The sequence below is a fragment of the Sturnus vulgaris genome, chromosome 12, assembly GCF_052056855.1.
Source record: "Sturnus vulgaris isolate bStuVul1 chromosome 12, bStuVul1.hap1, whole genome shotgun sequence".
Lineage (NCBI taxonomy): Eukaryota > Metazoa > Chordata > Aves > Passeriformes > Sturnidae > Sturnus > Sturnus vulgaris.
The window spans coordinates 7,250,001-7,264,223 of record NC_142254.1 but is presented as its reverse complement, the minus strand read 5'-3'; the positions used below and the strand labels follow the sequence as shown (position 1 = coordinate 7,264,223).

Sequence of the window (14,223 nt, the reverse complement as noted above, 5' to 3'; positions counted from 1 at the left end):
CTGCCTGAATGGTGAAAAGGTGCTCCCAGGGTAAAATTATTATTGTTTTCTAACTGTGGAGCAAGTAGGGAAATTCCTCTTGACCCCCTCCTTATGCTGAAACAATGTGGAAAGTAATGTTTCACTGTTAACCCTCCCCAAGTAAATTATGTGCTAAAGCTTAGTTTTCAATATTTAAAATAAATTATTTGTTATATAAAAAAATTATCTCTGGGCATTTTTTTCCTATGTTGGCAGTCTATGGTTAATAGAAAACATACCTAGTAAATAATAGTTTTGTATGGCATCTGAGGAAAATGTACATTTAATGGTGAATGAAATCTTATATTATGAGTTACTGTGAGATATAATAGTGGATCTTACAGATATCAAATTACGATATATCCATGCTGTGTTTACCATGATTTTACTGAGAGAACAACAGGAGCTGTCTTGATTATTGTCTGCAGGGTTATTGCAGAATCACAGCAACTGCCCCTTTAGTGGTGAGATTAAACCTTTGGTTATACACCATCAAGCATATAATATTTTAAATTTATTTTAAGAGGCTTTTTCTTCATGCCTGAAAGATCTCCAAGCAAATAATTTATATTTAGTGTATATCAAATGTTTTTAGTTTAAATGCACATAGGCTGCAAGCGCTGGATAAGAGGAAAAAAATCAAGGCAATCTATACACATCATCATATTAAATTCTGACTATTGGCTCGCAAAAATAATCTAAAACTAATATGTTTCATTTATGTTTAAAATTCAGAGGCTGCATTAATTTTCAATAAGGGAAATATTGAAGTGCCTACTGGTGCTGTTGTGGTGAAGGCAGGCAGAATATCTCCAGCTCATGCACTTTTGTCAGGAGCTTTGCAGTGCCTGTGCCTGCTGGCTCCCATGTGAAATTCTGCATGTGCATTCTTCCACTCAGAGACAGTGTTTTTCAGAAATAAATTATTTGGCAGAAAGCTGTAAAATTTGAACAGATTTTTAAAAGTTTGGAAAATTGTGACAATTATTTTCCTTTTTACAATGGCTGACGTTTGTGGAGTTGCCTGGGAGTATTGGCTCTGGAAAGACAAGTTGCTTCTGTGTTTGCTTTTATGCAAACTCTGGCAATGATCCCATGAACTTGAGAGTTTTGGGCACAGAACCTCTAATGAAAAAAATAACTTACTGATTTGTTTTATATATAAAAGCAGCTTATATAGCATCCATACAATCTTTACCTCATAAAAAAAATGAAAATTTAGTACTCTTATTTAGATCGTGATTGTGCAAGAGCTGAGTGCTCTTGTTTCAACTGAATAATTTGTTCATGTAAGACCTTTTAAGTAGTCAGTGACACAGAAGAATGTTAAATAGAATTGGGTGAATAACAATAGGGTTTTAAAATGCTCAGCTTCAATATATTTCCATTAAATTATTTTCTCTTCCATTTTTCAGTGCGCTTTTTGAAGTATATTTCTAAAGCCATGAATCCAGTTAAGGGTTGGGTATGGGAATAATAGCTAGACATGCATTTCACCTTCTAGGGACATGTTCATAGCTGGGCTCTGAGTGTTCTTCCCCCTTTTCCCTTTGGTTCTTCATTGCCTGTTGTGGCAAACTGTAGCACTAGCACACCCCCGGGCTTGTGAAAGCATCAGCTGTACGTGAACAGGGAGCTTCCTTCCTTAAGTAATGCTGTTTCAGGCCAATTATTTAAAAGGATGAATTTAAATTTTCTTTATCTGCATGGCCCAGTTCAGGATGTGCCCCCACTTTCAGAGATTGCTGAGCAAACCTCCACCATGGCAAAGGGCAGCAGTCCCAGTACAAAAAGCAGGATGCTTTGCTTCTAAAGGAGCACAGCTTCTTGTGGCAAGTGAGTTCTATTGGGCCCCATCAGATTATTCAGTAACATGCAGCAGTCAGACCTTAAATACAGTGTCTTCTTTTCAGGTTAATGAAGAAATGTTGAGTGACTTTCAGCCATGAAATGATGGGAATGTTTAATCCTGCTGTGAGTGGGGGATTTTCATGCCAGGCTCTTCCCATGGAGTTCTCTCCTGCATTTGAGACATGTGCCAGGCCTTGTTTTTCAGTGGCTGCTCGGGTCCATTTTTCAAATCCAGATCTTTCTGAGGCAAAAGCTGAGTTCTGTAAATAGCATTAAGTAATTGATTGTTATTGTTGACACCTAGTTTTCATTCTATTCCTTTTTTCCCCCAAAACATCTCAGTGCATTTTGCTAGGATTCATGAGTTTGTCCTTCCTCTTTGAAGGAAGTGAATTATGTTTTCACTCTGATATGGGCAACAGACAGACAGACTTGCCTAAAATTAGGTCTGGGAGAAATCTGCTGTTACAGCAAAGCAGCAGCAAGCATCTTTGGTGAATTGCTTCTGTGGAGTATGGTTTTAATGTCCAAGTGGCATAAAAACTTAAATTATTTTTTTCAGGATGAGTTCAACAACTTAAAATAGGTATAAAGTAGGATGGTTACACCAGAGTTAAACTGTGAAGCAAATGAGTCAAAACATAAGAGTATCAGATAATTTTTCATAATGAATGCTGAAAAAGATTTCACTCTGCTTATGAATCTAAGAAAATCAATGGTAATATTTTGAGAGTTATGTTATCAACTATGACATTCATTTTTCAGCACATTTATAGATTGCTTTCCTGAGTCATCCTCAGAAAACCTGTAATTTGCATCTTGGGTCAGCATTGTTAAGTGTGCTGCTCTGTGCTTTCAGTTACCTTTTATTGCAGAATTTACTGCCATATATATGTTTATTGTTTTGAAGTACAAGTAAACAATGTCATCAAACCTGACATTTATATGCCAGCTGCTTCATGCAGGAGCTGATTTCTGACCATCTTTAGAATGATAGGGGTCCATTAGAAGACTTTTTCCAGACAAATGTAAGTATTTAGGAATGCCTTTACAAAAGAAGACTTTTTTAGAGGGATTGAAGTTGCTTGTTTTGTACACAGAATAAAATCCCTGCAGCCACTGAAAGGCTTTTTCTTGCAAAGTCCTGTGAAAAGCCTGGTGTCTGCCATGGGAATGAATACCTTGTCCCAGTTCACCAAACCATTTCTCTCCTGGGTAGCAACACGTAGCATGAGCCTTATTTATAATTTAGATAGAGATGTATCAGAAGGGATGCTTGTTCCTCATCTGGGCTTGAAGATGTGACAGAATCCTGCTGGTCAAGCCATCTTTCAGGTGTGTTGACTCTTGGTAGGAACACAAAATTCATGGGAAAATCAGAATTAATTAAAATCTTGCTCATTTGTGTCAGCTCAAACCAAGGTCAATATATGAGTTCTGTATTACAAATGATAGTTTGAAGAATTTGCCTCTTACAGAGCATAAAGTGGATTTTCAGTTCTTTTTCAAAATATTGGTGGTGTTATAACTTGGGCTTGAACATGGAGTGAGATGCTCTGCCACTAGGATCTGGAGTTACTTGTTTGCTCCAGGAAAAATTCTAATTCTAAATGAGACATGCACAATCTAAAATAATCATGTACGTATCTTAATACACATTATTAGAAAATAATCTAGCTATTATGTTTGTCATCCCATGTCTTTTATAAATGAGTTATTAATCTATCAGCTGTATGTGTTAGAGTAAAACGGTTAATTTTTCTGTATTTTTAGTGTGTTTTTTGATTTACTAGCAGAAAACCATTAACTCTTTACTTTAGCTGTGAAATTGAATCAACTTGAATTTATCAACAGGAAGAAGGTGGAGAGTGATTATGAGGCTCTTCAGGAACGACTCCAGACACTGCCTGACAAGTTGTCCTATGATATCATGGTATGTACATGGCAGAGGTCACATATGAAAATGGATAAAACAGTTAAAGCCTGGCTGCCTGCACTGGGAGTGAGGTGTTAGTCAGGTTGCCAGTACTTACTAATATTACATTTATTATGATAATAGTTAAACCTTTGCTTTTGTTTCTTCTCTTTTCTTTGAAATCCATTATAAATTACAGTGTTACTGACAACTGAGAGCTGATGACATAAATGCTTAACAGAAAACCTGACATGTTTGATATGTAAATCTATTGTATAGAAAACGATAATTATGACTGAATTACGGTACTTAGTCATTTCCTGAGAAGAAAGTGGCTGTAGTATTTCCTGATTCATGGAAATAAACCCTAGAACATTGATTTTTACATTAAAAGGTGCTGCTAATTTTTGTTCCACCAATCTTCCCATTGACATAGCGATCTTTCCTGGTGCTCTGAATCTTCCCTAACAACTGCACAGCTCCCTGTGTAAAATTTGCCCTGTTAGCTTGCACTCAACAAAATTTTGAACAAATTGGCTTCTCTTTCTCTATTTTTCCTCTTCGCTTCTCACATAACTGAGTGGCTGATGTCAGCACTCAGTGCCTGACTGCTGCCTTCCTTGGCAGCCTGGCTTAGGTACAGAGTTGGGTTTTGTAAGACAGTGCTGGAGTACGCTTCACCATGTGAAAAAAGGGAGGGTTTCCCTTTGCTGTGCTGGTGATACAGCTCTGGATTTCATGTGTGTAGTCCATTTATCATGTGTGTATATATGGCCACATGATTTAAACCATGAAGATTGTGTTGTTTGGAAGCGTAGGAACTCCCTTATTTTTGAAAGAAAGCTAGATAGGGCTTATTCTTAGTTGAAGCAGCAGTGTTAATTCACATCTGTTACTTTAAATGTATAGAAACAGTTCTTATCCTGTTAGCCAAATATTTTCATGTGCTTTTAATTTTGCTTTCATCATTTTGGGGGAAGAGTGAGCAGGCATCTCATGCAGTCTGCTACTTAAAAACCAAGTCAGAGGGGCACATGTGTAGGAAAAGCACATTCTGCATAGTCTTAATGTCAGGGTCCTGCCTGCTGGGAAACTGTTTCTCCAGCACTGGGACCCTCCTGGATATGGAAGAGAGGGAAGATTGCTTTCCAAGGAGTCAGATCCACTGGGCCAAGTGCTCTGCTTCAGCACAAACACAATGAGAAAGCAAGTGCTGTGCTGAGGAACTGGGGAAGAAGACAGAAGAATAAAGTAGAGAGAGCTGATAGAAACTGTCTTGAGATAGATCTCCTTTTACCCTAAAAAGAGAGAGACTTGATGTGCATGGCCACTTGCATTTTAGATCTAATTTGATTTTGGTCTCCTAATTTCTTCATGATGGAAGCCCACAGGCAGCAAGGCAGGTGGCAGTGGGCCTGGGGGTCAGAATGCCAGGGCTGGTGCAGGGGGCAGGTGTAGGGGTGGCCTAGGCTCCTCCTCACCCAGAGGACTTGCACAAGCACTGCCTGTAAAATTTGGGCAGTAGAAGATGTCTTAAATCATAAAACCAAGTGTCCTGGATGTTGCAATGCTTTTTAAAATGGGGAATTCCCATTTTAGGAAGCAGATAAAAAGTTCTAAAATGTGTTGTCACCTGCCTGAAGTGGCATGTTTTTATCTATTGTCTTTGTGACAGGAGAGCAGGTAGAGGGTGAGTTGCTTTAAGAGCATCCCAGCAAAGTGAGATTAAACACTGTGGTCCTGCTGGGAGCCCCAATGTCTAACACTGGAATTTCTGGGTACTTACTATTAGCAAGACAGATTCTGAGAAGAGCAACTCATCTTTGAGTTGATCATACCTATTTAAGCATTTCAAAAAAATTTAGCAAAGCTAATCTGGCTTTTATTAGGAAATGAATGTAGTCTGCATATAACTCAAATAATTTATATTATCAAGGTTTATATGTTCAGATGAAGTGAATTTGTTTTCCAAGTGAGCATTCAGCTGTGCTGTAGGTCTGTGTCACAAAACAAGTTGTCTGGTGAAATTCAAGTTTTCAGATACTGTAAGTACAATACTAAATTCAAATGGATCTGGTAATTTGAATATTTATGATGGGTTAGTCACTAAATAGCTGCTGTAGAATTTTTATTTTTTTAAAATCTGTGTTTCACTTTTTACAAAAATTAAGATGTATGATTGCTTAAGTTTTAATTTCATTCGTGGTGTCTGTGTCTTTGACAGGTACCCTTTGGTCCTCTTGCCTTCATGCCAGGAAAGCTTGTCCACACCAATGAGATCACTGTTCTGCTGGGGGACAACTGGTTTTCAAAATGCTCAGCAAAGCAGGCTATTGAGCTGGTTGAGCACAGAAAAAAACGTATGTATGCTTCTGAACATAATAATAAAAATCACATATCTTGTATTAATATATAAAATTAGCGATATCTGTGTTCTCTTTTCTTTTTGTGAGCTCACAAACAAAAGTCCCATTCAGATGTAATACTAATTTAGCACCTTATCTTCCATACTTGCTTGAGACTTGATTGGATATGTCTAATTAGAAAAACAAACCAAACTAAAAACCCCCTTTCACCTTTTTTTAGTGTAACAAATACTGTGTTCTCTTCCAGAAAGTGGACAAGTGGACACTGCCTTGTACTTTTGCTCTTAGTTACCTGATTCTCTGTATTTTGTTCCCTTGTCTTGTTTCTTTTTTTTTTGCTGCTTTGTCCTGTGTTTTGGTTGTTGTGGTTTTTTTTTGTTTCTTTTTTTTTTTTTTGTGCCCATGTAGTTTTCCATTTTTTTCCCTCTCTCTACACATACTTTGCTCCTGCCTGTTGGTTTCTATACTTGCTGCTCAGCTCATTTCTGGCTCCTGCCCTTCATGTTCCTCTGGTGTGATCTCCTGGATCTCCCCAGATCTGGTGCAGTTGATCACCACCAAATTCATCTTATATAGAAACACACCACAGGGGCAGATAGGCAATTCCTGGGTTGGTTTCCAGCTCTTTGTAGCTGCTGTTGAGACCTTGGCTTTGGAGAGCAGGGAGTGCGTGGTGCACTTTGCAACTCCTTTATGTTAGAAAGAAGGAGAACCTAAAATATTTGATGGAAATGTCAAGTAAGTAAAAGCACAACAAAATGGAAAATAAATTGGTGCCTATTAGCCTTCATTGTTTGCTTCAGACAAGCATTTGAGTTATTTTTTTCATACTGATTTACCTGTAACCTGTCCTGTTGCTCAGTGGGTGCTCACTGCAGCTTTGCCCTGTGTATATTACAACTACCACAACTATTTACACTGGATTTTTGTTTGACTGCAGCTATGCATGTTGCTGCCTGCAGCAGAATACCCTAGAGGTTTGCCATCTAAATAAGCTTTTTTTTCCAATTCTGTGCAGGCAGTATTTATGTAAAAAGAGGGGTTTTCTTCAAAATGGTAATGAGGATTTTTTTTATAAAAATTCATTTTCTGTATTACTTTAAAATACTCCTTTATGAAGAGCATTGCCAAAATTATGTAATTTGTATATTACCTATTATCTTTCTCAATCTGGTTCTCCTGACACAACTTTGCAATTTTCTTTCTTACTGAACTGAATCTACATTATTTATTGTGACTCTTGTGAGATCTCAGGTCCAGATCTTTTTCCTTGATCATCTGCTATTTTTTTTCAGTGCTGCAGAATACTTTTGTCACCGTTACATTCACTGAAATCATATGACCTTTGCATAGTAGATGTTTGAACATTAAGTAGTCTGCTGGGAGACACGCAGTAAATGCTGGAGTCTTTCCTTTATGATCTTTTAAATTGCATTTAAAATACAAACTCAGAAATACTAATTTCTTTCAAAGCAAAATAGTCATTGATGTTGGATAGAAACCCTCCATTCAGCTGATAGTTCACTTCAGCTGTGTGATGGCTGCCAGTGGGAGGCTCCAAAACACTGGTATTAACTAAAAACTTTTTTTAAGGACTGTTCTCAGTTTTAGATGGTAAAAAACGTATTAGTACATATGATTCTGAAAAAAGGTTATTTCTTTCCTAGATAGACTTTTCTCCCTTAAAAAATACAACTGACTTAAACTTCTTAAACCATTTTCATGCTAAATGAATGCAGCTTAGAGAATAATGGAAATTTTATTCATTTGTTTTAAGGAAGAAGTTATGTATGTGCAAAACCTGTAGGCCATTGCTATGTAGTATGAATTGGCTGCTTGTGACACAAATTTGCAAGACTGATGTTTGGGAAGTGTTAAAGTCTCTTTCCTGTGTTTATTGCACTGTAGTTAACTTTCATAGATATGACTTCGTTTTTGGGAGTGTAGTTTACAGGGTGGTGTGTATTGGGCATTATCATCACATTGACACAACGTGATTTGCTTTTTGCTACATAATCCTTTTGTTTTGGACATAAATTCCAAGAGTAGGTCACACACACTGGAAAACAGGGCAGGGTCACTGCAGGGGATTACACTGCCAGCAGTGCCCAATGTCCTGTGTGCCAGGCAGAAGGTCCTAATGGGGCAAAGCTTTTTAAAGCACATGTGTTTAAGGCCAGTGTGTGCTTAAAGGCTTTGGTATGCAGGAATTGGGGTCTGAACAGAACAAAGAGAGGCTCACACTGAAATAAACCTAGCTATATTTGTTGATGGTTTGTTTCTTCAGTGACCTACATTTTTTTTATCCAATATTACTGTGTTTAATTTAGATGGGTGTTTTTTTCATAACTAGCTGGTCAGATCTGTTCAGATAACTGAAACAAACTTAATTAGTACAGCTCTAGTAATTCAGTGCTGTAACAGGAGTTAGGACTATAAGGAAATGAATGCAAGACATTTTCATTGCATGTCATCTCTCGTGTCTCATTCTGCTGAATGGTGAGGAGTGGGAGAGCATCTGTTCAGGGTTCAGGTTTTCTAGGGGCACTGTCTGTCAGGTAAAAAAGGGTAAGAAATTCCTAGAACAGATTTTGGTGTTCTTCCTTGCTGGTTCTAGGGAGTTTTCCTTCTTGCCTTGGGCTCACGTGTGGGTCTGTGTGTTTGAGACCTCTGGTCACCAGGGCTGTCCCTGTTGTCCTTCGAGCACCCCAATGCCTAACAGGTAATTTAATCTAAGGTCACAGGACATTTCCTTTACAGTTTGACTCCTTCTGTGCATGTTGGGTGCAATACAAGAATGGAGAATGTGAATTTGCATGCTTAAGCAGCAGTAGTGCCAGATAAATCAAACAATACCAGTGAGTATAAAGCCTTGGAAGTTAGGGGTAGCAATAAGAGTGTACTATATATAAAAGCTTTAAATATTACTTAGTACTAATTAGGTCATCCTTTTTGTCTTAGTAGTTTTGTTAAATTTGCTTTTTAAAGGAGAATGAGTGAAAAAATGTTTGCTTCTGTGGAATAGAGAAATGCCCAGCCACAGTAGATTAATTTCTTGGTTAAAATTTATTTAATTGAAAGGAATAATTGAAGGGTGACTGTACTGAATTTTAAATGCACTTTAGCTGACATAGCTGTAGAAAGCCCTATTTTGGGGATACATTTCTGTTTGCTTAGCTTTTGATTTAGATGCAAATTGTTCAGCACTGTGGTTGGTTGAAATGTATTTGGTAAAATTTGGGACAGTCACTCATGTCAAATGTTACTTTTTCATCAAATATTGATTGTGTCTTCTTGAATAATATTTGAGTTGCAGTAGGTCTTTAATTTGCTATGCCTTTTTGCAACATTCTAATTACGTAGTTCCAAAATAGTTAATAAACAGAGTGAAGTTTATAGAATTGCCAAGTATATTTTTAATTGTTTTAAATTCATTTGTTAAACCAGGTAGTACAGATAATGGGAAACACTTCACACGTGTTTGTGTGTAAAAATATGAAGAAATAGTGAAGTAGATTAAAGGATATGCACACCAAATTCCATTAAAATAAAAGAAATTAGCTTTTTAAGTATGTCACAGTTTAGCACAACAATAATGCAATTGTACTTTTTTTTCTCCTACAATTATCTTGCTTAAGGTACTTCATAATATTTCTGTTCTCCTCAAGGCAAGACTGTATTGTCTCAGAATTCAAAGAGGGAATAAAGATTCTTTTTGTGAATATGGGATTATATCTTTTACGTGTTTGTGATGATATAAATTACATTTCTTCTCTATATCAGTAATCGCATTAATTCTTTAAGATGGGAAATTTTTCATTACAATAGTCCCTGTGGTAGTTACTATAGAAAGAAATTAAATAGATTTTTCTTGTAAATATTTGTGGATTAATTCAGTATGCTAGGTATTCCAAGTGTCTAAACATTTTAAAAGGTGGGAAATTAAAACATGCACACAGAACTAGGAGTGGTTTTATTGTGTTAAAAATTTATCAGATCCCACTTAAAGGAGAATTGTTGAACTACTTAGCAATTGTGTCTTCAGTATATGTAAGAATACCCTTGCAGTGTCATGCTGCAAATGAATTCATGAAATGAAAATACTGATTACATTAACATACAGTATTGTGATAGTCCCCAATTGTAAATTGCAGTGTGTAACCCCTAATACAAATATTTGTGTCAATCAAAATTGACCGATAGCTCAGGATACAGGGTTTAAAAGATACCATTGTTTTAATGAGATGATCCGGGTGGATGAGGACCAGTTTGAATTTGTTCCTTATCAGCATTTCCAGAAAAAAAGGTTTTGTCTCCAAAATACATGATAGGAAGGCTTTCCATTTCCCATCTGTGAATGACTGAAGCCTTTAGAGGTTTTAATGTTTTATCCAAGGGTAAAAATATCTTCCCTGATATTCTAAATAATGTAACACTAACTTGCCTACTCACAGTTTTTGGGGTTAAGAACAAAAAGTGCAGGCAATGCTGCAAAAAGATTCAGCTTTTGTTTTTCTATAGTAAAAAAATAAATCTATTTTTCTGCACTCTTTCTCCACAGCCGAGAATTCTGTTCCACTGTGCTTTTAAACTTTTTTTTACCATTTTTTGCGATTATCACTTCTTAGTTTGATAACCTCCCTCGGTTCTTTCCTTACCCTTGTTAAGTTAGGGAGCTGATTCGATGCAGTGCTAAGTGCTCTAAATTTGCTCTGCAGTTCCCAGGAGGTGTTTGGCTTCTCACAGGACCACAGTCTGGGTATTTTAACCAGAACACACGGGAACAAAGTAAGGAGAATAGACTCCTTTCTGTAAGTTACATACTGTGATTCAAATAAGCCCTTACCTTTTTTATGATTTTTACTGGGCAGCAGAGGAGTTGCCTGAATGCCACCCTCCTTCGTTTAGGAGGAATTTAAATGTATTCAGATAATTCTAGCAATTACATAGGTGTGTGAACCTAAAAGAAATGCATTGCATTTACTTAGTATTCCTAAAGCCAAATTGCCTGTACAGATTTTTACAGAAGAAAATCCAAATGACTTTGGTTTTGGTACCAAGGGAACATGGAAAACAGAATGAAGATTGTCTTTAAAGGGTAAAAAGCTACTGCACAAAGGGTTGCATTGCATTTTAAAGAACTGGTGCAATTGCTTTTATAAGGAATGAATTTACATGTCTTGTTGCAAGCAAAAAGCTTAAATCCATATATACAAAAAAGTAATCAGGATTCTCTTTTCACTCTTAAATCCATTTCTAGAAAAAATGAACAGAAAAGAAGTACAGAGAAAGGTGTTTAGAAAAGCTTCTAGTAGATACTGCTTTTTATTTTTTTTTTACTTGTTCCATGTAACCTGTGGTAGTTTGTTGGAAGAGTATTGGCTACAAAAAATCTGTTGCTGATTAAATATATATTTGTTGAAAATACATTCAGAAATTCTCAGGTGATTGATCTACTTATGCAGACCCTAAAAGGTAGGAAAATAAGTAATGCACTTAAAATACCCATGATTTCCATGATGAGAGTATGAACTACTGAGGTTCTGCCTTCAGGTTGTACCTCCTGGTTCTTGTCCTGGAGGAACTGAGCCGCTGTCAGTAACTGAGGTAGGTGGGTGTTCCTGGCCTGTATCACCACTCTCTGTATAAATAACTGTGTTTAAGACTGGTTATCTTCTACGTGACAAACTGTGTAAGGCAGCAAGATCTTTAAATCTCAACTGCATACAGAATTCTTTGTTACAAGTAATCCAAAATTTCTGTCCTGTCACCTATCCTCAGAGGAGATAATTGCCTATGTTATATCCATGAGATTCCCCTGAAGACCAAGTACATTAGGCTTCAGCTTCGTTTCAGTTTGTCCTGTTTCACAAAGTCTGACTTTTCAAAATAGATCAACCTGTTCTCACTATTCTTGTCTGTTCTTACTATTTAAATCCCAGTGTAACACACAGTTTCCAGAAGTAACTAAAATAATGTCTATGATTCCCCAAATCCTTATAGACAACACTCCAAGGACATTAATGTCAAACTCAGATAATTAAAATTTGTATCCAGCCAAGCTAATTAACCCATTAAAGCCAAAACGCATAGATGAGAATTTGTGTCAGTTTGGCATTAGTACGTTGTCATGTCGTGTAAAATCTGGCTTCGCTGGACTTCATTTCAACAATATGAAATGTGTTCCCCAATTATTTTTTTTCCTCTACCAGTGTATTTGTAGCAAGCAGAGGGCTGCTTCTTAAAAATGACTAATCATGGTATAAGAAAATTCAGTCCTTTCAGACTAATGAAGGAGCTGGGAAAGAATGATGTAAATGTAAAGAAATGCTGCTGCCTGTAAATATGAAAGGCTGCTTTGCAGAAGAAATCTACTTATGATTTCTAGTTCTAATACCTTTTCCTTTTGGTGGTCCTGGAGAACAGTCCTAGAGGCTCTGGGGGGCTGTGGCACTGAACTATCTTTCCAAGTGGTTAAGCTGAGACATGTAAATAGGAACTACACGGGTTCACCTGAAAGCCATGTCAGACTTTGCTCAGATTATTGAATGTGACAAAGTTGGACAACAGCCTCTGGTTCAATCCGTCTTAAAAGGCTCTAAGAAGCTTAAACCACGGGGTAGTAAGAGGAGGAGACTGTGGAGCCTCTCTTATTCTACCAGTATTTTTATGGGGTCTCAATTAATAAAAACCCCTGTAGTTTATAGTGACTTGTTCTTCACTAGTTCCTGCATGCTTCAAAATTCAGTGAATTGGAGGCTTTTAGGTGTGCGGTGGCAAGTTCAAAACACGTCACCCTGAGCTTGCCCTGCGTTTAGGTGCACGAGCCTTGTTCCAGGTGACTCCTTCTTTGCTGAGGCTGCTTTGGCCAGGCAGGAACCTTGGTTTTCCTCTGACAGGAGAGGTGTGAGCAGCCCAACAGGCTGACTGGGGACGGAGTGTCGAGTAATCCCAGCTGTCCGCTGCTGTGTGGCCTGGGGCAAATCACTTAAACTGTCTGTTTCTTCATCTGTGAAATAGGAGAGAGTTATACTCACCTCCCTCGCAGGGCACTGGGCAGATTAGTTAATGCTTGTACAGCATTTTAGAATAAAATACTGTGTAACTGCTCAGTGTCCTCACTTAAAGGAGCAAGCAGTGTGCACCCATCTGGGAAGCAGCATCACAGCCTGGTGCTCCAGCAGCAGCATAACCTAGATGGCTGCTGAACAATATTTAGATATACAGGCAAGGAGGGAGACACTCGTGATGGTGAAGAAACAGCTGAGCATCACATTTATTATGAGTGCAAAATAAAAAAAACAGAGGAAAGTTGGTCCCCACTATGTATATGCTTATCTATACTGAGAATACGTTCAAGAGCTGAAGGCACAGATGGGAGCATTTTGTAGAAAAACTATCACTACCTTTATTTTATTTGGACTTTGGAGGGTGTGTTAGACAACAAGAAAGCTGTGGATGATGTTCATGTGAATTAGCTGATAATAAGAGCTTCTCTGTCTGATGGAGGTTGTGTAAGGGGGAGCAGGACCCTGACTACACATGGAAGGAGCTGTGTCCTCTGCTGGGTCTGCGTTGGCTCTGCTCGAGACATCACATACTTTTTTGGAAGTGGTATTTCATCCAGAGGCAGTGCAAATGCAGGCTTTTTTCAGAGAAGAATCTTAAGCTATTTCTTAGAAACCGCCTGAGGAATGGAGAATGACTGCACATTTGACATAGCTTGCTGTGTGGTTTAAAGGCTAATGCTTTTGAAATACCCTGAAACTCTGAGCTTTGTCTTAATGCTCCTTGTGGGAAAGGATGGGCATGACTTGAGTAGCCTTTTCCAAAATGCATAAATTTCTTTCTAAACTATTTACTACAAGTAATACATTTTTAAAGCAATTGTATTTGAGCCAGTGTGAAATATCAATGGGGGAAAAAAGCATACAGTACTAAATATTATAAAACTGTGAGAGTAATCTCACACACTTGGTGGTAGTTGTGTTTTGCCTGGACTGTTTTATGCATAATTCCCTCTCCTGTGGGTGTGGAGGGGAGGAGGGATAAGAACCTGTTTGTAGAAGT

General features: G+C 37.6%; 1 protein-coding gene across 1 annotated transcript in view; it reads left to right on the top strand.

Annotated features, from left to right (window-relative positions):
* URI1 (URI1 prefoldin like chaperone) overlaps positions 1-14,223 on the top strand; it is a 40,811-nt gene that overhangs the window by 11,835 nt on the left and 14,753 nt on the right. The window contains exons 3-4 of the mRNA XM_014881626.2: positions 3,727-3,805; positions 6,012-6,147. Of these exons, the coding sequence (XP_014737112.2) occupies positions 3,727-3,805; positions 6,012-6,147 (215 nt within the window). The remainder of the gene's footprint in view (positions 1-3,726; positions 3,806-6,011; positions 6,148-14,223) is intronic.